At 43.0% G+C, this 25,595-nt stretch overlaps 2 protein-coding genes across 3 annotated transcripts; one reads left to right on the top strand and one right to left on the bottom strand.

Annotated features, from left to right (window-relative positions):
• Window positions 1-82: 82 nt before the first annotated feature.
• Window positions 83-8,907, top strand: ammecr1 (AMMECR nuclear protein 1). Of its 2 annotated transcripts, XM_057055326.1 has the most exons (6): window positions 83-558; window positions 3,034-3,144; window positions 3,479-3,593; window positions 3,731-3,821; window positions 3,913-4,009; window positions 4,095-8,907. In XM_057055326.1, exons 1-6 carry the CDS (start codon window positions 83-85, stop codon window positions 4,207-4,209), a joined length of 1,005 nt encoding a protein of 334 aa, XP_056911306.1. In that variant the 3' UTR covers window positions 4,210-8,907. The 2 variants fall into 2 exon arrangements, with proteins under 2 accessions (XP_056911306.1, XP_056911307.1); XM_057055327.1 differs by lacking the exon at window positions 3,034-3,144.
• Window positions 8,908-10,318: 1,411 nt separating this feature from the next.
• LOC130538087 (transmembrane protein 164) lies at window positions 10,319-19,160 on the bottom strand. Its single transcript, XM_057055328.1, has 6 exons — window positions 18,331-19,160; window positions 15,621-15,670; window positions 14,190-14,256; window positions 13,304-13,382; window positions 12,310-12,410; window positions 10,319-11,577 (listed from the first exon to the last, which is right to left on the bottom strand). Exons 1-6 carry the CDS (start codon window positions 18,766-18,768, stop codon window positions 11,371-11,373), a joined length of 942 nt encoding a protein of 313 aa, XP_056911308.1. The 5' UTR covers window positions 18,769-19,160; the 3' UTR covers window positions 10,319-11,370.
• Window positions 19,161-25,595: the final 6,435 nt, after the last annotated feature.

Raw genomic sequence — 25,595 nt, 5'->3', positions numbered from 1 at the left:
TTACTGTCCGTTGTACGTATCAACGCAGTGGGACTTCTACGTCTGGTCGGCGTTCCCCCCCACCCTTCCCGCGGTGACGGTAATGGGTCGGAAGCGGTGTGTCGGTGCAGATTGTTCCAAGATGGCGGCCGGGTGCTGCGGGGTGAAGAAGCAGAAACTGTCGGGATCTCCCGGGTCGGGGGGTCCCGGCGGTGTGGGGGCGGGAAGCGGGGTGGCAGGAACCGGACATTGTGGCTCGGAGTTGGGGATTGGCTCCTCTGCGTCGATTGCAGCGGGAGCGAACGTGAACAGAGCCAACGGCCTGGGGGGACCCGGGGGTAACGTTAGCGGCAGCGGTAGTAGTAGTGGAAGCAGCGGCACCAACGCTCTGTCCCCAGCCCCGGCCGGTTACAACTCATCCGGTCTTTCCCCGAATCTCAACTCGGGACCCGGTTCGGGAAGTGGAGGCAGAAAAATGGTCGTCTCAGCAGAGATGTGCTGTTTCTGTTTTGACGTACTTTATTGCCATCTGTACGGATATCAGCCTCCGAGAACACCCAGGTTTACAAATGATCCCTAGTGAGTATTTTTTTTTGTCTTTTGTTGTTCTGTTTCTTGCCACAGCTCATTGATTAACTCCGACAACAGGCTGTCTTGTGTCAGAATTGATTTGCATACCTTTGGTCGCTGCTGCACTGTCGAGGGTTCAAACTGTCACAAAGGAAACAAGACTTGGTAAAAGGTTAAATTAAATGTGAAATGCAAGTTAAAATTTGGGCCTTGTTGGTTAGAACGGAACCATTGGCCTGTGGCTACAATAATCTCACATTAACAACAAAGAAGGGTTCGTTGTGCTATGAGCCCTTTTGAAAATTTAGCGAATGTTATGCTCGGACGTTTTTTAAAATGTATTTTTCTTATTTTATTTTTTTTAAGAAAAGGTCAACCGGCTTCGCAAATAGAACAACATAGGCTATCCGGCACAGTTACTACTGTCAGTTAGCTGCTAAGCTAACGGGCGTTTGGAGCAAGATAACATCTCTTATTTTACGCTCTTTTGACAATAGGTTTGGGAACGAGAACAGTCGAACTAAAGCATTATCAGACAACGTGTAACTAAAGCGTTTTTTAATATCTTTGAAGTTGTCTTGGGCGAAGTCCTTAATTATGATCACTTATCGGACTTAGCATATTTAGCTATGAGCTAAATTAGCCTAGCATTTAAACACTAATGAGCTTGCGGTAATTCATTTAAAAGTGTTAAGTCTCCACCGCTCCTGTCAGGCAACAGCTCACACAGGTCGGTCGTGTAACTGTTGATATTGTTCCTGTACACTGTCAAAAGACATAACGATGACAGGCGTTTTAGCTCATAGTCAACAAAGAAAATGAGGGGTCTTGCTAAGGCTCAAGCGTTTTGAAATGCTTAAATAATTTATATTAAGGCCTGACTGATCCGACTTCACGTTTAAAGTGCGGCTAAATTTGTATTCTTCACTAAAATTTGACGCGATTGGACAATGTTGAAACATGTAAAGGTAAGAAACTCGGTATTTCAACATTTCACGCAGTCATTCATCACCAGCTGGGAACATTTAGCATCTGTGAGGGGCAAAGCCAGAGTCTGACATTTCCGATTGACTAATCAGTGCCCGTGAATGCATCACATAACAGGAAGTGCAAATTACTGCTATTATATTCCTTTTTTATAAACAGCTCATATTGTATGTTGTGCATTTTATATATCTGAATAAGACGCTACTATGTATTTTCCCTCCACCACACTTGTTTTGACCTCATTAAAGGTGGTGTCAAAATGAAAGGCTGCAGGAAATTGGCTTCCTCTTCACTGTGTTGCACCACCTGTAAAAATGAGGCAGGTTTAATTAGACTTTTCAAATTCAGAACAGTTAAATTTCTCCACAGCATCCAGTAACGCCACCTAAGCTCTCTTTCAACAGCATTACATCTTTAATTCAATATGTAGCCAAGTGCACACATGTAGGTATTGATGACCAGAAGCCTATTTGCTGCTTCCGCCAATGGGAAAAGTCCACACTTGGGGTGTCCTTGACATGTCCTTCACTTGGGGGCTTGTCAGACTGAGTTATTGAAATGTTCAAAACAAATGTGACATTTGACTTTGACAAAGTCCTCTGTTTATGCAATAAACAATGAAGGGACACAATTTCTCTATCAATTTGGTTATTAGAAACAGGGCTTTCTGAGCCCTTATTTAATGCCAAAGGTAAATAATGATCTCAGTAGGGCATCTACATTTGTGAATTTCTTTAATGAGAAATTCTACAGCAGACGAGCTCCGTGTAAAGGAAGTCGACACTTAAACCACCACCTCTTGATCTTCCCGAAGAAAGCGTTTGAAAGGTTCTGTTCTATCTGATCTGACCGATGCAAGATGAGACACTGCAGCAGACAGTTTGGCTTCATTTTGTGCAGTTGGTGGAACCAGTCACAAAGATTTGTTCATTATTTATGAAAAGAGTGCAGACGGCTTCTGATGCTCTTAAGTTACCACACTGTTTTTCATGATATAAGACATTTTTACTGGAATGTGGGCTATGAATGCTGAGAAGAATGACTCAGTATTACACTAATGTGATTGCCTTAGTCACTGCTAACACTGACTGTAGAGAGGAATAACAGAAGACTCTGCAGTTGTCATTGGTGTCTCTGTCTGAACTTTCCATGCTGAATTTCATTTGGTGCAGTCAAAAGTGGACTGGCAATTATCAGAGATAAAATAAAACAAAACTTCAGTTGAGTGGGAGGAAAAGTGTCAATTGACTTAACTCACGGCACCTAATTCTTGATGAAAATAAATATTTAAAGGGATTAAAAGGGTAAGAGTTTATATTCCCTGAAACAGCAGAAAATCAAAATTCAACTGTGCTGTCTTTTGTGATATTTGATAGGAAATACTCTGGCCTGTGAAAGCCATGTGATTGCGACACATCTTCAATATCACTGGTACTATGCTGCACACAAGTTTCATTCAGCTGTTTTTATTCGGATTTCTTGTATCTGTTTTTCCAGTCCGCTGTTTGTCACATGGAAAATAGGCAGAGACAAGCGGTTGAGGGGTTGTATAGGTACATTTTCTGCCATGAATCTGCACTCAGGACTCAGGGAGTACACCCTTACTAGGTAAGTTTTCGTTGAAACAAGAATATTTCTATTTCTTATTCTTTGATTTTTATTTTTTCATTTAATTAGCTTTCTGGAAGCCTTTGTCTGCGAGTGTCTTTGATTGTAAATGCAGCTCCACGCACGAGACACTGCAATCATGCTGAAAACACGCCGATCTCTTAAGATCATCAGGCCATCTTTACTAAAAAAAGCTTTGTTAATCTTATGTCACGAAACAGAAGTTAAAAATAGGCCATTTGAATGCATTTCATTCAAGCTCTACATGTAGTGATGGGTTTGGTCCTAATGAATCTCCACTTCTGTGGGATATTTTTTGTGCTTGTGTGTTCAGTGCCCTTAAAGACAGCCGCTTCCCCCCTATGACAAGGGATGAGCTGCCTCGCCTCTTCTGCTCAGTGTCTCTTCTCACCAACTTTGAGGATGTCGGTGACTACCTTGACTGGGAGGTTAGCAGCATCTCACTTTAATGATAGTATAGCGTCATTGCTTAAATATTCATCCATCAGTTTCTAACTCCGAGGTATTAGTGCATCTGATGTTGAGTGAGCTCGTGCTATACAGGTTATGCCTTCTCCTATTGTAGGTGGGTGTTCATGGTATTAGGATAGAATTTTTCAATGAAAAAGGATCAAAGCGCACAGCCACCTACCTACCGGAGGTTGCAAAGGAGCAAGGTGAGATCTTGTTTTCCCTGTTTGTTATTTTGGCCGTGTTCCGGACAAGCGAGGCATCGTTTCGGAGCTTACACTCTATCTAATTGTCAAGGTTGGGACCACATTCAAACCATAGATTCCTTACTTCGAAAGGGAGGTTACAAAGCTCCCATCACAAATGACTTCAGGAAGACCATTAAGTTAACCAGGTAAGCCCAAGAAAATGGCCCGTTTGCTACAGGGAGTGTGATATGAATCATCTGAGAAACCAATGAAGTCACCTCTCGCCTCCAGGTACCGTAGTGAGAAGATGACAATGGGTTATGCCGAGTACATCGCCCACCGCCAGCACCATCACTACCAGAATGGCATTGGGCACCCTCTACCACCCTACAACCATTATTCCTGACAGCGAGCCGCATGACCAATCATTGGACCTCTCCGCGGACCTTTTCCCAGGAGAGCCCGCCCCCTCCTGGTCTAGCTATTTCTACTACTGTACCATTTTATGATGATAGTTTCCGTTGCCATGCTGGCCGTCTCATCAAGACGTTGACATGGCAACGGGTGGCAATGAAGCATTATTTGGTAATGGCAAGAAATCCATGTTTCTTTTTCTTTGCCAGTGGTTAAGTTTTTTTTGCAGCATATGTATTATCTTTATCTATAACCCCCCTCCATTCATAGTTTTGAAGAATGAATACTAGATTTTAATAATCCTGCACATTTCCTGCAAACCTAATCAGGTTTAAGTCTGTGGATGGTTGGAAGTCTTTTATGGCGGATTAGTCTCCCTCGTATATTGTTTAGGCTTTGCTACGCTTTTACATTAACAAAAAAACTTGCTTCTCTCCTTTTTATCTCCTCACATATCTCATGTAGCAAAGCTTCTGCAGTTCTCAAAGGCTGTGCCACCTCTCCTGACACCTCTCCAAAAGGATTGACTCTCGAGCTTGTCCTGCAGTGCAGTAGGGTGAATGGTATATTTGGATCCCGCTATTCCAAATTTTACTGGCTAGGATTGTGGCGCTCTCGGACTGGCCTCTGCTGGTATCAGTTGTGTGAGCTCACAACTGTGTTGGCATTTCTTGTGTGTGGATATAGATTGAGGGCTCTAAAAAAACCAAATGAAGTCATTTATACAGCAAATTGGATTGGAAAACCACCCCGAGGAATTTTTGGAAACCCAAATTTCTGTTTTTGTTTTTTGGCCAGAGCTTACAGCCAGTTCTTAATTTAACACTTTCACTGCAATTCTGGAGGAAGCCATTTTGTCAGAGGATACTGCTAAGCAGGGTTGTGCAGGTGATTTATTAATTGTCTTGCTAACCAACTAGACCGTGAGTAGGTCACGCTTTTCCCCATAATGGAGCGGGGAAATTTTCCTTTCAAGTTTATTGTTTGATGGTGTCTGGTGTTTCTGGCAGGGAGTCACTTGACAGGGACATTCTATCTAAAGCCATATTCCCTTTTTATTCCACACTTTGTACGAGTCATCTTGGGCTTGTTGCCATTCAGGGCCTCTGAACTGGTAACCCCCGATACGTCAGAGGGTCTTCGGTCTCTGAATGCAAACGTTATCAGCTGGGGTGAGACTGGGCTGGGTCACTGACCAGCAGGCAAACCCAGCGGTTTCTGTCATTTGTCCCGTCGTCTGTATATCGCCCCGGATATCATAAAAAAAAAAAAAACCAACACATTGTCTTGCCTTTTCAGATTCTAGCTATCCCTTGTCACTTGTTGTCATCGTTTGTTTCACGAAAACGAAGCAAGCTAATCATCGTAACCGTGTCATTTAGAAGTGCATGTCATTGTGCTCTCTGGAGCGTCTAGATTTGGTCATTGAAGCTTCACGATTGCCGTTCTTCCGTCTTTCCTTGCTGTCCTGCAGCTTCCCGTTGGTCGTTGTGCGTCTGTTACACAGGAACTGTTAGATTTGGTGTTTTGGCAGCTGTCTGGCAGTAGATTAGAGCGATCATAGTTGAGTGAGCTACAGCAGAATCACTGCTCAGGGCAGAGCAGCGTGCAGTTAAGGTCTATGCTTAAAAAACAAATAAAAACCCCAAACAGGGCTTGTGAGGACTAAGAAGACACCCATCCAAGTGTTACTTGTGATTTACATCCACACACACTAGTCTAGTTGTATTTACTTTCCTGAATGTTTGATCTGTCGAGGATCATTGTGTCGATCTGCTGGCTCCGAATTACACAGTTACTGTCATTTTTCTTGTTACTTGACCAACATCTTTCTTTGTAACAGCCTTTACTAACTGACAGGTTTTTTTCTTTATGCAAAATATCAAGGGCTTTTGGCACTCCATCCACAGTAACCCGAAATGACCCATATTTAAGTTGTGTTGCCTTAAATGAATGATTTAATAAAAGATGGATCAGTAGATGATGATCTGACCTTTCCTCTGCCCCGTGGTTTGACTCATTCCCAACTCCATCGGAACACCACAGCGAAGGGAAGGGTCTCGCCTGAATGCTAATGCTAACAGCTCTTTAGACAGCTGGCGGCTGTATGCCTGTTCGCTTACATCTTAACCAGCTGCTAGCCTTCATTAATACATTTCATTAACACGAGGCCCTTCAAACGCATGTTCACTTGAGCGCTGTGGTGCTGCTGCCCTAAATGTTACAGCCGCGGGAAGTCATTATCGCACCTCAAGTTAAATGTATGCTTTTACAGGAAAAAAACACTATATAATGTCAAAGAGGAAGCGTCAGACCTTCACTTCCTGGTCCATTTAATACAGCACAACCTGAATTTATCTGCTGCAAAACCAAATTGACCATGTTCTTTTATGTATGTCTTTTTATATACATGCAATGCATTCAGTTGCATGTATGTATGAGTATGAGACCTATGGTTTTATCCATGATATGCTTGATCTATGGCTTCGACACTCTTAACCATTATGAGATTTAAAAGACAAATATGGTGCTATCAGACCTCATATTGGGGTGGTCACAGCTCATGACTGGTCATGCGGACTCATTGATCATATCATACTTAAAAGATGCTACATGTTAAGATTTTCTCTTGGGTATATGTCTGTGCGGTCAGGTATGGCAGCACATTCTCCTCCAGAAAGAGCGGACTGTCACTGGGAAAAACAGTAGCCCCAGAGAATGCTTTCGTCAAGTCCGGTGTGGTATTTTTGGGATCAGTTCCCTATGGGAACAGCAGATTGATAGTCACGGAAGGCAAGCCCCAACAGCAAACTAGTCATACGGGGCCATGGAATGTACCGTTACTGGTCATAATTCCAATACGACAGTGACGTATAAAGAGAAAATCCTACATGTTATTATCCTTGATATATGCAGATCTGTTCGAACAGGTGTTTATTTCTTTGTTGTTTTGTTCCTACCAGTGCAAATCGACACCCATGCAGGTTTGAAAGGACAAGAAGTCACATGTAGCCTCCTTCCCCTCGATTACTGACCTCATGGCCTAGTCTGTCAAGGTGTGACGGGTCATTCAGTCGGCGGTGGCGGTGGTAGTGGTCGTTGCCTTTCCTGGGAAATGTGGATGCTGCTTTTTCTGAGCACATTCTCCACTTTTCCTTTAGCTGCTGAATCGTTTCACCTCAAAAAAAAGGCAAAGTCTTAGTTGTCAACTAGAGAAAAGGTCCTGTTGAAGGTTAGCACAGAGTAAATGTTTTACATAGAACACAGAATAGCCCTTCTTGTGTACTGACAAACTGTTAAAAGCATCGATACCTCATGGGATATCACAGAACGATATTTTGTAGTTCGTTGTAGCAGATAGCGTTTTGGTTCCATACCAGGGTTAGAGTTCAGCCTCAGCATTCCTTGCGTAGTCATTCTCATATTTCGTGGAATGCTCAAGCTCGTATTACCTTCGTATGTTTGACTGAACCAAAGATGCCAGCGGCCATGCCCAAATGCTGCTCTCGGGCCTGGCTTCCTGTCCTTCCAAAAGACAACCCTGCGATCGACAACATGTTGTTAATGTCTTTTTTTTTTTTTTGTGCGATTTCTCAACTGTCTGGACTTAATAAGCAACGCAGTTTATCAATGAGGTTTCATTGAGCCCGTCTTTGAAGCCCCTCACAGCTTCACGGAGGGTGAAAACGGTTGCAAAATTGTTCCTCCTTTTTTATTTTATAATTATTCTTGTTAGTAGAATTACTTGTATTATTGCTATAATTTACAAAAATGAAAATCCCATGGTGTGCCTCCTAGCTTTATGGGTTTATAAATGTTTGTTTTCCCTAAAGACCAGCAGTTATACTTTATATAAAAGATGAAACTTTCCTTATTTTTTATGCCGTTAAAGAAGAAAAAAAGCCTGTTTTCTTTACTCTGGACCCAGTAGCTGCACTGGTATACAATCGCACTGATAGATTAAAAAAAAAGAAGAAAATAAATGAATCAATAATGACAAATGAAATACAGACTTCAATAAAGTTGTGTTTAAAACTTTTATTAAAAAAATCATTAAAAAAATGGAAAAAAAGACTTTTTGTACATTTAAAAATTCTTTTCAGAGGAATATTTTGAATCTAGTTTCAAAATTATTTTAGGGGTTTTCTATGTTCAGAATTTTGGGACACGGACTTCTCTGATGTGTCACTGTACAAAACGACTTTTTTCTGTTGCAGTGGCCTGATGGGCTGGGAGGGTTGCCTGGTGTAACTCCTCATACCAACGTTTGTTTCTTTCATTTCAATTGTTGATCTTTTTTTTTTTTTTTTTTTTAATATTTCTCTGCTTTAGTAAACTTGAAAACTGTTGATGGAATACTATGAACTGGGAACTTCAAATTCACCCCCTGTAGCGCTAGACCCTTCCTCTTTTCCTGTTGAATTGCTGTTAGTGTGACACAACTTGAAATGGGCATTTATCACGATGGTAGGACTCGGGGAGAAAAAGAAAACAAAAAAAACGCAAAAGAAGAGCGTGGGGAGGTAAAAGTATATATATATATATCTATATCTATATAGATATAGATATATCTCGATATATAGATGGGTTAACTGAGTATGTAAGTCATGGCTGTGAAGAAATGTAGTTTTAAACATTACTTTTTAAATCATTTATTCGACAAAAAATATAAAATCAACTGGAAAAAGAATGCCTGTCTGAGTTGTCATTTCATCCACATCCCAACACCTTCACCTTTCTATGTACCCACGTCGCCCATGGTGTCCGGCGATCACGTGACCCGAGTCCGCTAAAGCTTGACGATGCCTTCACTGCCTGGAGGACATGCAGGCCACATGTGCAAAATGAACAGTTTTTGGCCTTTGAGCCAACATTAAACAGTATTTTAGAAGCGCGCTTTCCATCTAGACGAAAGACCTTATGTATAACTTAACAGCCGAGGAGCAGCATGATAGTTTTATCACTGTGGCGGTGTAAAACACCCGTTTGCCTCAAGACATTAAACGTCGCACTAGTAAAAGCTTAATCTCTGCTGACAACTACGCTTTCATACATATTTCATTTTACATCACGTATTCAATTTTATTTTTTTACGTGTAGTGACAGAACAGAATACAGTAAGTATGAGTAAAAATATGTTTCTGTATTAATTGAACTTGGGTCTGAGCGACTGAACAAATATTGCATCTTTTGAGGTAATTGTATATGGCTGAACATAAAACAGGACTGGCTCTATATTTTTCCCTAAATTCACCTTCTGCTTGCTGCCTTTGCCTCGTTTGTTGTGTTAATGTGGCTCCACTTGCAGCCTGCCTGGCTGTGATAAGGATTCTCCTCATGCTCATCCTGCCTCTCGACCTCTTCGTCCACTGCTCGGCGCTCGCCCGGGAAAAATCTGTGGCAGGTGTATCTGGAAACACTCCCCTGCTGGTTATGTGATATTCAGGACTGAACGCTCAGGGGTCGTGGGGGCGGTCAGGCTTACGATCACACTCCATACAAAAGCACCCCCAAGCCTGAATAAATAACCTGACCAGTAAACAGATATCACAATGGCAGTGAAAACCCATTTCCGTTCACATCCCTGACTTCATGTCCTTTTGTGTTTGTAAATGTGCCATCCTTATCAGCTCCATTGCCCTGCCAATCAGGGTCCATTTTCTTTCTCTCCGAATGCAGGGCGTCACTGCTGCTGTGACTTTGCTGGTTGCGTCTACATCACCAGGCAGACAGCAGCACCCAAACCTTATTACCTTGATATAAATTATATCGGAGTTCCGCCGAACAAAAGGTCAAGTGACAAAAAAAATCCAATTTGGAGAACTAATCTACTCACATGTATTCTTGATCTCCTGAACAAGAAGAACAGTGACCATTACTCATCAGTGTAGGTGAATGTTATACTCTAACCTGCAGAACACACATGTTGTAGTTAGATATTTCTAAAGTCATATGTCATAAACTCTTTTCAGGCCTTACTTGGTGCTAGTTTTACACCCAACCGCTGCACATAAAAGGTAAATATTTCTCAAATTATAAAACTGTATAAAAGAACCTTGAAAAGCCAAAAATACCCACAAAATCAAGCGCTCCACACTGGGTAGGTTGGTGAACTGAAAGCACTTTAATGTTTGACACAGAACTTACACGCAAACCCACTGTTATACAAAAGTTTCCCTTCTTTACATTGCAGTGCAGTATATGCTACAGTAATGTGCACGACCCTCATACTTGAAATGACAACTGACCAGAGTACAGTAATACTTTGTATTGTGCAGTTAACTACATATTTTTTTTTAAAAAAAAATCCAGGCTGTGACTCTACGCCATAATAATTTCGGCGTGATATGAGTGATGCATGATCTCAGTCTTGATACGCATTTCTTCAAGTTTGGCTGCATCTTGGCAAACATCATATTCATACAGACAACGTGCTCAAGTAAAGACAAAAACTCCCGCGCGCACTTTTTCTCAGCAGAGGCAACAACAACATTAGAGTCAACCCACAACTCCTCACTCTTAATCACAGCTCGTAACACTTCCTCACATCCCCTGATTATCACTGGATCTGGAATGGTCTGAACAGATGGGAGACAAAAATAAAACTACAGGCCACTTACAGTGTGAATACAATCCCAAGTGCAATCGCGTGGAAATAGAGGGACTCCGTGTACACGCGTGTATTGTAGTAATGACAACAGTAAGAAGAATCCAGACATGCCAGCAACAAACAAGCACCGACTTCAACACCAGCTCACATTCACAGTCTGCTTCAGAATGCAGAATGACATAAAAATGGCAGCTTGCTCTAAGAACACATTTAGCAGTACTACCACATTAAGTGTAACATCAGTAGTGACATCTACTTTCTCACAATGTTACAAAAGGCAGCAAGAGAAATCTCACAAAGTCACGTACATTTTTTCTTTAAAGATAGTATAAAAATATCTGCCCAGCTCAACAATGCTAACTACTGCCCTTAAAATGCCGCATATATGTATTTATACATTGTGCATGCAAATATGTGTGCAAGCTGACTACTATACACTTAAATGACATATTGATTTACTGGCCCTGAAAGGTTCATGTTTTCCCAATGTCTGAAATGCCGTAAACGTAAGGAAAAATAGTCTGTGAGGATCTTTGTTGGTATTCAGTCGACTTTCTTGCTGCGCAGCCGCAACATGTCCAACAGGTTTCTGCACACAGAGCCTGCATGTTGTGACAGGAGAGTGAGGGCCTTCCCGTGAATGAAGGTGAACAGGGTCTGGTGGCCGGTCGCCCACACCCGGTACCAAGGCCCATAGAAGGGGTCGGACACAGCCGGGCACAGCATGTTGTTCAGGTTGACCTCAGTCACCTGCAAGTGGAACACAGACGGATTGAGTAACGGACAGAAGCACACGATGAACTGTGACGGGTGACTGTTGGGGGTCATGAACCGAGCAGAGTCTCCCAGAACAGCTGATGGCCGACTTTCAGTGCGTACAGGTCACCGTGCTGTCACCAATTCCAACAATACTCAGCATCTTTTATCTGTTAGAGCAGCAGAGAGTGTGCACCTCGCAGAGCAAGCTTTGCACTGCTCACTGCTGCGAGCGAGAAAGGCTGTTGCAAACAAATTCCAGCTTTTCAGCTCAGTGTTCCACAAAGGAATCCTCCCAAGCTACCACGCAACACAAACATCGGCAGTCAAAGATGTCATTGTCAGCTGTTGTCATGGCAGCCGAGGGTGTCACCAGAAGAGCTGTTATCTGCCAATGACATCCTCAGGCCAGGTCTTGCTGAATAAAAGTATGCAGATAAGAGGAGAATGCACTGAGATACTGTATATGTCACTGTGAGAGATTATATCTTCATTTGGAACCATTTCTTATATGAAAAGGTGGTGAGCTTAGGTGACAGCAGGGAGAATTTACACACGGGTGCATGTTATTTATGAGAGTGAGATTACGGTACTGACTCGTATCTTAGTAGCTACTTTCTGCCCTCAACTCAAGCTGGCATTATTCTGTCAGGAAATGAAATTGATGACGTCAGTGAGAAGATAGTTGAAGTACTGGGTCTTGGCCAGCAGAGGACGCTGTCTTACCAGGCCAAGGAGCTGCAGGAAGACGAAGTGATAGAGGAACATGATGCCATTTGACAGCAGCGCCCACCACATGTCCCCCATAGGTTCAGGCTTATAGACACCTGCAAAGCAAGACATGTATATGCATTAAAATGGGCACAGTTATACCAAATATTTTAAACTTCAGACAAATATAATTGGGGTCTCCATTAGGCGATACTGTGTCCCACTGTTATTTGGTTTATATTACTATAAATGCAGGTGTCTCATTATTAAAAAAAAGCAGACCTCTGTCAAGAACGTCATTTCACATTGTAAGTTACACCCACAGGATGTAATTTATTTGCTCTAACCAAATAAGTTTGATTAACCTAATTGATAGTATTGATATTAATACTGCTACCATTGAAAGTCAGGCTTACCATCAGAAATATAACCATCATTACTCGTTAACTGATTAAATTATTTCCTTTAATTATAGCTACCTGGATGGAAACAGGAAAAGCTAGTTTCAGACCACATCCTGCTAACTATTCAGTTGTAGATGCAGGGTGTTGCAAAGTTTGCTAAACAGAGTTGACATTCAGGATTTAAAGTCTTAATTTATCGAGGCAAAATATGGGAGCTCACAGAGATCACTGAAGAGGCTTAACATCCTCCTTCTTTACGGTTTGTTTCATAACTTTATAATGTGTTACTATTTATCTCCGTCATCAGGGTTATAAAAAGCTGGGGTTTGTCTTTCTGTCTACCTGTTAACTTCCATCATAAAGCAACCTATTAACTTATGTAACCTTGTACTGCACCTGCCTATATAATGTACGCTCTATTACATGTCTTTTTAATGTGTTTGAGATGAGCCGTCTAGTCGGCTACTGAAGCTGTGAGGAAAATCTGACACTCGTTTGTGGTGGAAATAACAGCTGATGTGGGCAGCAAGAGTAAAGATAGTAAAACAGGTATTGAAACCCAGCATGGCTATCATGTCTCAGCCACGAAAAGACAGAACACGTACCTCCTTTCCTGAAAAGGTAAAGAGGCACAAGGTACAACATGGAGTGCTGGATGTAGTAAATCTCTTTTTCCAATGGGAGCTGCGAAGAGAAAAATGCCATTATGAGATTAAATATGTGCTCCTGCTTGTCTTTAGCCAGATCAAGCAGTGTACAGTGACGATAAAGGTAACGTTACAAAATGGACGATCATGTCAGGATGGGATTCATCACTTCCTTTACCCAGCTGAATCCCTGTTTTTGGCTGTGAGCAGAGGTTTTTCATGATAAACCGTGGTCAAAACCAGTTCCTTGATTATGTACATTAAAGATGCACTCTGTGCTAGATGTCACTGGAACATAAATAGTTTTATCCACAACACACATTCAGTGAGCAGCTGAAATGCAAAGATAAGTCTGATAAAACAGGCAGACAGCTTGCAGCATCCAGGTGTTTTCAGAGATAGTGTTTTGAAGCCCATTTTATGAATTTTTTTTTATAAAAATTAAAATGTCTTGAATGTGGCGTTAGTAGGACAAGAGGTTCCTCTGTGTTCCATGTGTGCTGGGGGGGATCTTTGTCACAGACACTTGAGCCAAGCCTCACTCAACATCCTCAGATTTCCTTCATCAACCACTTTGGTCGTGCATGTGATCTGCATGTTGGCATTCACGTGCTTACATTGATCCTACTGCAGAAGAGCCTTGATGAAAGATAAAACAGTAGGAAAGAGAAGCGAGGGAACACGTTCTCCTGTTGAGAGGTCGTAAAACTAAAAAACATGAACTGTGCTCTATAAATGTTATAAATGAGCCTAAACCTCAGGGACAAGTAAAAAGCCTTGAAGGAAAAGAGTTCCCAAAATAAGATGAGAAACTGATGGAGGCTTCCCAGTACTATTTACTTACCAGTCTGGTGTTGACGACTGGGAACAATAAAGCCAGTAATGCACCATTCAGCATGTGGACCTGCAGCCTGGAAACACAGAACCAAAAACATAAGCTAAACACTCCAGCCCAGCTGTAAAAGGACAGTTTCCACCATGACGCTGGTGAGCTGACACTGATACGAGCCAATACGGTCACTAAGGAACAGCTGGAACAGGTGGAGGTTGTGTGGTAAAGGTCCGCCCTGAAGCCGTTGGAGACGACTGGTCCTCGTCTGTTGTCAGGGCGGTTGGTTGTCAGAAAGGCGGCTCACTGACAGCTGAGGAGGCTCGCTCCAAAAGTAATCAATCCAATCCAATCACTCTCAGAGGCTGTGTTGGACTCTGGCCGGGAGGTTTCAGGGCGATTCTGTCATTAGCGCTGCTTCTGTTGCTATTCAGGGTGCACTTCATCTGGGAGGAGGGTGATGCTAATTCAGCCAATTTGTACACATCCAACGAGATTCTTTTGTCTAATGATTACTTGACAGCGTGCTTGACTGCTGTATATAAGCCCGAGAGCTTACGTGTCAAAGTGCGGACCTACATCTATATCAGCCCGCTCACTTTATCAGAGTCCGTGTGACTGTTATGACAGCCAAGGTCAGTGGGAAAACAGCAGTGCGGTCGGGACGCCAGCACAAATGAGCCGAGCTGTCACTCCGGAGGCCTCCAGACCTTTCCGAGAGAAACCTGCTCCCTCACATTTGGCTTCATTTATTGATCGTCACTGACCTTTGACCTCTGAAGACACATGAGGTTTTTCTTGTGCGAGCTTCTTTACATTTTTATTTGTTACCACCAAACCAAACTCTTGCATGGAAAATGGCTATTTTACATTTAAACATTGTTCGGCATTTCCTTTAACCCTTTTAAAAGGCTGCATTTGAGTGTGACTCCTTAAACATGTCCCACAGACTGAACTAACTATCCTGGGGTAAGGAATTCCTTTCTCTGAAGGTGACAGGCCTGTTGTTGATATCTTGTTTATGGTCATTTCAGGTGAAACGGTGGAAAAGAAGCCGCCTCCACTCCTGGTTCGGCCAACAGAGCCACCCTGGAAGTATTTATTTCTGAACTTTCCAATCCGTCTGGAAAACACACAAACCTTCCCCCTGAATAATTAACAGGTCTCGTCAGAGTGGTTGTTAACGGGAGAACAATGAAAGCCACGACAAACACCCTGTGGAGGAGAAAACCGGCAGCTCGATCAGCATGCCGACTGCTTTTATACAAATGTAAAATCCCTGTTTAGTTTAGGCGTGAACATTCCTTTTCTTGCTTTTTGGGAGCACCTTTGAGACGATGCGGTTTAGGGATGGTGACTAAATAATGCAAGAAACAAAATGCCACCATGCTCGGAGCTAAAATACACGTCCCTTTTTATTAAATAAAACAGTAGGCACGGGCTCACCTAAAAACCACCATCGCTGTTTTACACGGCGGGCAGGCCAGCAGGAAGATCTGTAGAAGAAAAGAGACAGAGAGGGGGGAAAAGGTTAAACGGACAAAGGTTTTTAAGGAATACAAAACTGGATTCAGATCTGATGCTTTTGTGCAGGACCTTTTGTGGCCTGGAGGACCCGCTGGTGTAAAACAACCCACGAAAACTTGCTCTGCCTGCTCAGTAGAGGGTGGGAAGGACGTTACAACAATGCAATTTGGTCACAGCGTCTTGTGCAACTTCCTTCTGGCCAGACAGTATATATAGGATTCATCTTTCACCTTCTAACGACCTTCGCCGTTAAAGCAGCTCAGGCTTACTTTCACTACAATGTTCCCTGCTGTCTGCAAAATCCTGTGTTTGGATCCAGAGTTCAGCATTTTTAAAATCAATCTTTCCAACCAGCCAGAGGACGAGGATGAAAATATGACCTCTTGACCTCATTGAAGGCTGTCTGGTGTGGAATCATAGAAGTAATAAAATGAATTGGTGTTATAAATATGGACATCCTAATCACCTAAAGATTATTGGCAGATGAAGCCGATTAAAGCCGGCTAAATATTAAGTCAAAACTAAAATAGCAAAGTTCCTCTAATGTAAAAAGTGACTCTCTGTAGGGATAAATGTGAAAGTGGAAGCTATTGTAAAGCACGTGGTTTGAGTACACAATCCATTAAAGAGGATTATAATAGTAATTGTTATTATTATAAAAGGTGAACTTGTAGCATCAAAAGTCCATATCTTTATATTACTCCGGCCATTTCCAGGGAGGCTGAAATGCTTTCCTCAACAGAAAAACCATAAAACCGAGAGTTCGGCCACGCGGAACCGGTACAACGCAGTGGAACGAGGACATTTATGTCACTGTCCAATAAAATGAAACTGGATATTGTTTTAGGTCTCTAAGAGGTGAGAATTAGTTTCCTATAAACCAGAGTTTCCAACCGTTAAATATGGATTTAACACACTTCAACCCTGGTTGATTGAGCCAGTAGTGATCACCATTCTCATGATCCCAACAGACATGTAAGGAACAGGTGAGAGGGGAAAGAATAAATTCTCATTTATTGTGACTTTATCGAATAATCTACAATTTATATGGTGATAAAAGTACAGTTAATTTGTATGGTGGAATATAAATGGTGTGCTTAAATTATAAACTACATTTAACTTTAAAGGTTAAAGCCTGCTGGATTCTTTTCTATTAAGAAAATGAAAGAAAACTGTCCGAGTTTATATCTTTATCTTCTTTGAATAACTGCTATAACAAACAGTGCACGACACGATATCGGTGTCCAGCAGGGTTACCTGATGTGGCCCAGCAGCGTGTTGGATTTCCCAGCTCAGCCTGAGTGAACTGGAATAATTCTCCATGTTAATCAGGCCCCTGACCTCAGCAGCACCTGATGTTTAACAGCGGCCACCAGCTGCTTGTCACACCTGACGGTTAATGAGCTCCGCTCATTTCCATGAGCCAATGGAAATCCAACGGCTATTTAAGTTGCGGCGGCCGCTGAACGCTTCCCTCTCCTCATCATCTCTGGCTGCATCTTGGTTTTGGATTCTCTACATTCCTCCCCACCAGTACCGCCACGCCCGACCAAACGCAGCAGCTGGCATTTGCACTTTAAGCTTTGCTTTAATTGTACGTTTCATCGTTTATAACAGACCTGTTGCATTTGTTTCTCCTCTCGTGGTCCCACAGCAGTGAAGCCAGAGCCACTCCCTAGTACAAATACCCTGTCAAATGATTCCTGAATATTTACAAAGCATTTAAGAACAACTACACACAAGTGGCTGTGACCAACACTGGACAATGATGCAGCCGGGTGTTAAAGACTTAAGCATATTTAGTTAAACTAAATCAAAAAGTCCAAGCCAAAGGGACACACAACTCTCTCGTCAACTTTCCCACATTATGGCCGTTATAAACTGCCTTCCTTGTAATTACAGCTTTTATATTGTGCCCTCCTAAATCCTGCTCTTGTTACAGAATAAACTTAATGAGCAACTTTCACAGGAACCAACACTGGAACTCAGGCCCCCTAACTTCAATTCATTACACTTTAATGTGGCTTTGCTAGATCTTGACTGGGATGTTAACCCTCTCCTGGGACCTGCAGTGGAAAACACAGACCATGAAGCATAAACCTGTGGATTTCAGATTTCTGCCATCTACGTTCATTCAGAATTATTCTTTCTGTTTTTACCAACATCCTAGTTTAAAAGAATGTTGGTTGGCCTGGAGCAGATAACGCAAGTGTTTGTGTATGTGTACACATTCAGCCAACTTCCTTTTACATGACAGTTGTTGCATGCAAAGTAGTGTGCATCAGAATCAGACTATACTTCTGTTATCAAAAGAGGAATATCTCAAAGTTTTGTCCATTTTGTTTTGTTTTGTCCATGCTTTGATGTTTTACAGGTCTTTTAAATTCTTTACAATATTAACATCTATAAGTAACCCATACAGGCAAAAAGACAAATATATTAATTCTGAACAAACTTATATATTTGCTACTTAACCCACACTTTGAAGTCCAGTGCCTGTTTAAGGGGAATGTTTTCCCACCAGGAAGTGCAAATGAGGTTGTGGAGTTGACAAAAGGTGATCATCAACGCAGAACCTGCTAAAGTTTGCACAGGTAGTCTGATCCAGCAGAAAGAGGCTCAGCCTTACCTGGACCATAGTTATGACATGGCAGGGGTTCAGCAGGTAAATCACAGTCTTGGTCGCAAATTTGAAGCCCACCTCCACTCCAAAAGTCATGCAAAGGGCAACCAGCAACAGGTTCTTGCTTAAACTATCCTCTTTTGCCTTCGAGTGTTCTTTTCCAACCAGGCTGTAGTCTTTGGATGTGCCGATCTTCTTCAGCGCCACCCCGACCTCCACCAGGGCCACCAGGACGATGATCAGGCTTTCGATGATGCGCTGTTGAGGGGCGAGGAAGGCGGCACATTCGGGGCCCCCGTTGCCTTCAAACTTCGGGTCCACGCCGCCGTAGATCCAGTCCAACAAGCTATAGATGTTATACCTGGACACATTCATCTTCTCGTGTTGGAAAAGATACGAACAAGAGGGAATAAAAGACGTGACTCCGACCTCTTGGCGCAACATGAACTGCGAGATTTCTCTTCCGTAACTGGTGCCGTGGTTGAGGAGTGCACATGCATTCACCGTCTGGGCGTGTTGCTTGTCGCCAAATTACAAAACCACCTCATCTACAGCCGGATGAGGAACTCTTGGCTAGCAACAGTGGGTTGGAGTATTCAAGACTATCCGAAGATGTTGGGGGCCAAGGCATCTATCTATCTTACCCGCATCGACAGCCACTCCGCTGGCAAGAAAATCTTTTATGTTATGTTTCAATGTATATAGAAACCACCGTGGCTACTGCTCATGCTGTGCACCAAGCTGAGGAGGTGTGCTCAGCGTTGCTTTAGCATGTGTTAGCAACGGCGCGCACACCGCACAGTGAATGGCTGCAGCTAGCTTACCGACGTCGGTGGGCATTCTGTACCCCGGTCTTAGCCTGGCAGACCCGATCCTGCCCTCATGTCGACATACTCATCCCATGCAACGAAAATGTAGTCATGTCTATCGCAAACACAGTCAGAAAAAGAGTCTTGTCTTTACGTCCAGCCGGCCTTTGTCACTAAGTCTAAAATAACGTATACAAGTGTGAGCAGTGGGCATAACATAATGACACTGATGCTGAGATATCGAACCGTTTTCGCAACATTTATTCTACACATACAAGTGTTAAATCCATTGATATGTAAATGTTGCATTTGAGAGTTTCAATGCAGACACTTATGGCCAATAGGTTTTGCCTGACAGTCTAGTGTATGGGAAAATTGCACCATTGAGACGCAGGTCACACTTGACGTAGGCGACTGTTGCGTTCATGAACATCGTGGAATTTGAACACATTAATGTTTTGTCTCAGAGCTACAGCTCTGAAGTAATTGTTAACTGCAATCCCCGTGGTAGCAAAATAAAAGCATCATACAAGTATTGTTGTTCGTTTCAAACCACGCAATAGTCCTGAATGTTAGTCTGTTATAGTTTTCCTTCTTTATAGGGAATTATTCATGGTGAAACAATTATTTAGTTGCCTAAAGCACCAATAGGATTTAATGGGGACATTATGAACCAGGGATGTCCAACACAGTCCACTGAGGTCCACAGGCTGGTTTAGACATCCTTGTTATGACCATTCTGTGGAATGATAAAGGCCGACAAACCGTTTCAAAATCTTAAAAACAAATACATTATCCAACTCTGGACTTTTGGGAGTTTCTCAAAATAGTTTTGAACCACTGGCTGAGGTACTGGTGGCACTGGCTGAGGTAAACACGACAGATGCAGAGAACACTTTCCTGAGTGGTTGCATTTTCAACCACATGCGGAATTGCTTCCATTTGCATTCAGACATGTGAAGCTGGCCACATGGGGCTTGGTTTAGAGCATTTAGAGTGGAAATGTCAAAATGATGCAACGGCGGCCAAAAAGTTATTAATAGTTAAGGCCTGTGACACAAACATTGCGTTGCTTTAAAATCAGTTTTACTTTATAATAAACCACCCAGTTCCCCAGGCAGTCATGTTCTTCCTTCTTGGTCTTCCTGTTTTCCAATGTGACTTCATTGATGGGAAATGTGTAAAAAAACAAAACAAATAAAAATTTGAAAAAAATTTGTTTTCAGTCACTGATTAAATACCAACCTGATAATCTTTATGGTAGTGATGAAGTTTAGAGTCAGCAGCTCCAGCAGCTCCTGGGGTGACCAAGAGAATCAAACAGACCCTTTATCCAATCATCTTTAAAGGGCGACACTGTTCTCACGGTCCCATAAGGCAAAATCGGCCAATGTAGGCCAGAACCGAGCCCCCGGGAGCTGTGAAGAGAGCCAGGGTTAAAGATCAACTACCCTCCCAGCACTTGATCCAGGGGGATAAAGAGCTGAGCTGGTCTCTTGGCTCCAGAGGCTGAATTTGTCTGCCTGAGAGGAACAACTTGGCCAAATCAACACCCTTTGGGTCTGGTGGATGAACAGCCAATTGACCACAGAGTGAAGACAAAGAACAGCTGAGCTGTGAGGGAAAACAGCCATTTCAGTCTCACAGAAAACTGCTGTTTATGCATCTTAATGCATCAGAGTGAATGTTGGGTCAGGCTTGAAGCTGAAGAATAATGCCTCGAGGAGAAAATTAATGAGAACTCTTTACAGTTTAAAAACAACCCTTTTAAGAACTAGCCATCTTTTCCTCATCATAAACAAGTAGACCATCAATGATAACTAGTATTCTTTAGAACGTTGACCTGTCAGGGTGCCCACGCTGATCTCTGTCCACTGCTGTAGGAACCAGCAAGGGACATGTGAGCGTCAAAACTGGACCACTGAGCAAAAGAAGAAGGTGGCCTCCACTGATAAATCATGTGGATGACAGGGTGAGTGTGCCGTTTACCTGGAGGACACAGGTCAAAAGGATGCTTCCTGTGATGAATGCTATGGGAAGCAGTGTAATGCTTTGGGCATCTGCTGGCTACCCGTAGGTCCTGCCATCCATGCGGAGACGACGCTGACACGTACCACCCACCTGAGCACTTGCAGACCATCAACCTTTAACAGAAAAACATGCTCCCCTGCCACAGAGAAAACATGTTCAGGAATGGTTTATGAAGCACAAGTTTGAGGCCTTGACTTGGCCTCCACCTCCCTCATGTCAATCCAAAAGAGCGTCCGCGAGATGTGATCCATCTGATTTGATTGATGGAGGCCCCAACTGATAATAAACAGGACTTAGAGGACCTGCTGCTAACATCTAGGTGCCAGATACTGCAGCACACCTTCAGGGGTCTGCCGGGGTCCTCGGTTCACTGGGTCAGGGCTGTTGGAGCAGTCAAAGCGGGACCAAGGCTATAATAGATGGGTGCTTTTCTGTTCTTTTACATACCATCAGATATTGGTTTTAGGGAGAAAACAATTTGTATTCACTTGTGACCGCTTCACTCTGCTCCTTTTGTGACATTTGACAGAGTTGTGTGAGTGCTGAGGTTTAATATTTCTGCCTCCACCCTCTTCTCCCCTGGACTCCGGAGCGGAATGTGCGACAGAAGGAATTCAAAAATGTGTATTTAGTCTGAAAACCTTGTGGTAGAAAATGATTAAACCTGATCTATTTCTGCGGCAGCGTCAGTTAGTCGCTCATACTTCATGTCAGGTATAGTAGCTCCAGGCCCAGAGTGTTCTGATTCCGAGCTGGTTTTGATACTCCAGCATTCCATTTTGAAAAAAAATATGAGCCAAGTGTTCCCACAACTGAATCAACACTCTGTGCAAACATAAAATGGATTATGCCTGATGCAGGGACACGTGGAGGGAGTTGCACAAAATCCCGTATCACACTTGTCACTTCTGCCAGTTTACAGCTGTTAATTGCTCATCCGCAAATGCAAAGGAATGAAAGCAATCACGGATAAGACCTTTAGTTTTGCATTTGAATCACACTGCAGCACCCCAGCCTGTCTTCGTTATCTTTGCCGCAAGGGGGCGGTATTTCCATTTCGCCTCCACGTGAGCGCTTTCTCTCTCTCTCTCTCTCTCTCTCTTTCTCTCTCTCTCTCTCTCACTCACACACACACACACACATACACACACATGGTCATTGTTCTGTCAAAGTGCAGAAATACCAAGCAGTGCAAATATTACTTTACTCGCATCTTGCTCCTACAAAAAGACTTCAAAAAGTCAACCACATTTGCTGCTGACATTATCCACTGATCAATGCAAGTCCTCACAGTTCAGCGCAAAAGCTTTGGCTGATTGTGTTTCCTTTGATTTGGCTCTCACATATTTTATTATGTTTCTTAATATGCTTATGAAATATTGATTTTTAGTGCAGACCGCTGGACAGAAATGACAGGGTCTGTAAATCTACCCTACATGCTGTTCATGCAAAAACTATTGGAAAAGAATCAGTGGACAGAAATCTGTATTCATTTATTGTCTGGCCATTTATGCGCTGCAGATGTTTAATTGATTTTTTTTTTCTGCAGAGAAGATTAACAATAAATACAAAGCAGCCAACCAAAGTGATTAAAAAGCAGTTGTGGACAGCTGGCCCTGAGGAGAGACGATGTAAATACACAGCAAATAAAGTATTTTGTGGCTCTCTGAGGTTTATGTTTGTCAGACTGGTGGGGGGAAAAGAAAATCAATGCACTCCTGAGGGAGCGACTGCGCCTTCATAAGCCTACTCCTGTCCTCACTGCAGAGCAGGAATCAGTCAAGGATATTAATCTAAACATCAGTCATGCATGGGGAACACCCCACGAGGAGAATAAGGCTGCTCATCCATGCATCTCCTGGGGCACGAAAGGCGGGTTTTTGAGGAAGGGAGTTGAATGGGTGATTATGCCAGGGTATCATCTATCGGGCGATGTAATGTGGGCTGACTGTCGGCATACCCGCAATCAAACAAGAGCGGAAATTGTTGGCCCCGTCAAAACGCAAACCTGCACACTCCAGCACAATCCGAGCGGTGTTACACCGCATTTCACTTAGATGTAAGGATGCCGCTGCCCGAACCAGAGGAAAAGAACCCCGCACTGCAGCTATTCTGGGGGAAAAGAGAAGCTATATTCCTTAGGTAAATGTTAATGTGATTCATTTTATTTCTGTCTAATCCCGCAGCCATTCCACTTTAAGCCACACAAAGAGTAGGAAATATTAAAATTCAGGGCCAGTCCATTTTCTTATTACTTACATTCTGTCTTTCTTTTTTCTCATTACCTTCAGAAAGCAGCATTGCTCTTCTTCTTCTACTGCTGCTGCTGCGGCTCATGCTGGGTAATCCTCCCAAGGACACGTACATCTGGGAGACCCCATGCTGACTGCAGGGCAGCTGTGCTTCCCACTCCACAACTGAGGGAACACACGTCCTCCATGGAGTCGGCTGCTCAGCCGTGCATCCCAGCTGATAAATAGCCCCCCCAGTGATGTTTGCAGCAACCTGTCTCATTATTCACGTGTGGACAAACCATCATTTATCAGCTCATTTCTTCACAGGTGACAACCCATCAGAGGCATAATCATTTTCAGCCTTATATATTCTCTGTTTAAAGCACTAGAGGACACAGCACTTAGTGTTTTGGTCCTGAGTGCACCTGGAAGGCAGTTATTAATTTGATCATACTCTTCTTTTTAATGTGAGAAGTATTGAAAAACATAACACAATTCAAATATTCAAACATAATTTTGACCAGCGTAGAAATAAAAGCAGTGTAGTTGATGATGAAAGCCACGGTAGCCTGGAAAGTCTCCAGGCAGAATGTTCATTAAAGCGAGGATGCAGCTAAAAGAATTAAAGTCGACAACGGCTGTTCACATGAGGCCTGACACTGACTTACATTTTTAATATGCTGACCCCTGTAACCAGTATAACACACTAGTTATGAGGTTGGGATTAGTTGAGCTGGGATTAGTCGGCAACTGTAACGTATAAATCAGAAATATCTTTTTTATTTTCAGTACAATAACTGCAGGTAAGCAAATGCTGACGTCGCTGGGAGGCTAAAAATTATAAAATTGACAAAGTTTTCAGTCGGCGCAGACCTGGAGATCAAATCACAGAAACCCCTCATGTACAAATGTGACTCTAAAGGTGCGTTCAGGCACGAAATCACCTGGACGGCTGATGCACAGCCCGACAGGAAAGCTGTAGGTGGGCGCTGACAGCGAGGACGAACTGATTCAAAGGCTGGACAAGACAGCGCGCCCCACATGAATGTGATTAAAGATAATAACATGCCTTTGTCAGGGACACATCGCTGGCAGTAAAGGTCAGACTTTTAGAACCTGAAATGGAGTGGAGACATCTCCAGTCTGTCCACATTCACATGTGAGGTGTTCTTCTGCTCCCAACATCCGCCACTGGTGACCTGGTCCCATCCTATGTCACAATAACGATTAATTACATGACTGAATTAGTCTGGATATATTTTACATTAAAAACCGGTTTCTTCAGATCAAATCAGCAAATATGAGTCCTGGAAACGTTCTTTGGGGCTTGTATTAATGACTTGGAACATATTGTGGTGCGCCGGTGATTAAGATGCTCGAATCAGTCCAATCATGCGATGAAGCTCTTTCTTTGCGATGGCTGGTGTCATTCAGCAAAATGAAAATCATCTCCAAAGGTAACAAGGCCAAAATTACAAATCAAGTTCAATCACGATGTCGTTATCAGGCACAGTGTTGCTGGGTCGTGTCCAACCACTACAGGGAACAATTTGATCTCAGCGTGGAATGTGTTTTTAATCTGGTTGGTGTTTTAATGTTGGCAGAGGTGATGCCTGTCTGTCTGTCTGTCTGCCTGTCTGTCTGTCTGTCTGTCTGTCTGTCTGTCTGTCTGTCTGTCTGTCTGTCTGTCTGCCTGCCTGCCTGCCTGCCTGCCTGCCTGCCTGCCTGCCTGTCTGTCTGTCTGTCTGCCTGCCTGCCTGCCTGCCTGCCTGCCTGCCTACCTGCCTGCCTGCCTGCCTGCCTGCCTGCCTGCCTGTCTGCCTGCCTGTCTGCCTGCTCCCAGACGACCTGATTCATCAGCACATATACATTTAGTGCAGCTTTTGCAGCAGGGCAGCAGCAAACATTCATGCTTCTCTCCTCATTTGAACTGTACTGTTAACTACAGTGGTTAACTAAGCCCTGTATCAATAATTCACTTTATTTTGCTTTGGGGCCTCTGTGTTTTGCTCACTAAGACCGATTTTAGAGTTGCTATTTTTCCTTTAGAATTAAAGAGATTGAGAGCTTAATTATCCTGACTAATAACTGGTGGAAGTGATTGTTGTTGTGGCTTCTTTTTATAACATTTTCTTCCCAAAACCTCTGTTTTTGCAGGAGGAAAACGGATGAATACCTGTTGCTGCTCATTAGATGG

This window comes from Takifugu flavidus, chromosome 14 (genome assembly GCF_003711565.1).
Source record: "Takifugu flavidus isolate HTHZ2018 chromosome 14, ASM371156v2, whole genome shotgun sequence".
Lineage (NCBI taxonomy): Eukaryota > Metazoa > Chordata > Actinopteri > Tetraodontiformes > Tetraodontidae > Takifugu > Takifugu flavidus.
The sequence above is the reverse complement of the archived record's forward strand: the minus strand, read 5'-3'. Positions and strand labels throughout refer to the sequence as shown.

What these genes read in the sequence shown, in the direction of transcription:
- LOC130538087 (XM_057055328.1), bottom strand. Translation starts at nt 18,768, where the DNA reads ATGTTGCGCCAAGAGGTCGGAGTCACGTCTTTTATTCCCTCTTGTTCG. An exon ending in CAGTCGTCAACACCAGACTG is followed by an intron (nt 13,383 to 14,189) that starts GTAAGTAAATAG and finishes TTCTCTTCGCAG; the next exon opens with CTCCCATTGGAAAAAGAGAT. An exon ending in TTACCTTTTCAGGAAAGGAG is followed by an intron (nt 12,411 to 13,303) that starts GTACGTGTTCTG and finishes CTTGCTTTGCAG; the next exon opens with GTGTCTATAAGCCTGAACCT.
- ammecr1 (XM_057055326.1), top strand. Translation starts at nt 83, where the DNA reads ATGGGTCGGAAGCGGTGTGTCGGTGCAGATTGTTCCAAGATGGCGGCC. An exon ending in AGGGAGTACACCCTTACTAG is followed by an intron (nt 3,145 to 3,478) that starts GTAAGTTTTCGT and finishes TTGTGTGTTCAG; the next exon opens with TGCCCTTAAAGACAGCCGCT. An exon ending in GGAGGTTGCAAAGGAGCAAG is followed by an intron (nt 3,822 to 3,912) that starts GTGAGATCTTGT and finishes CTAATTGTCAAG; the next exon opens with GTTGGGACCACATTCAAACC.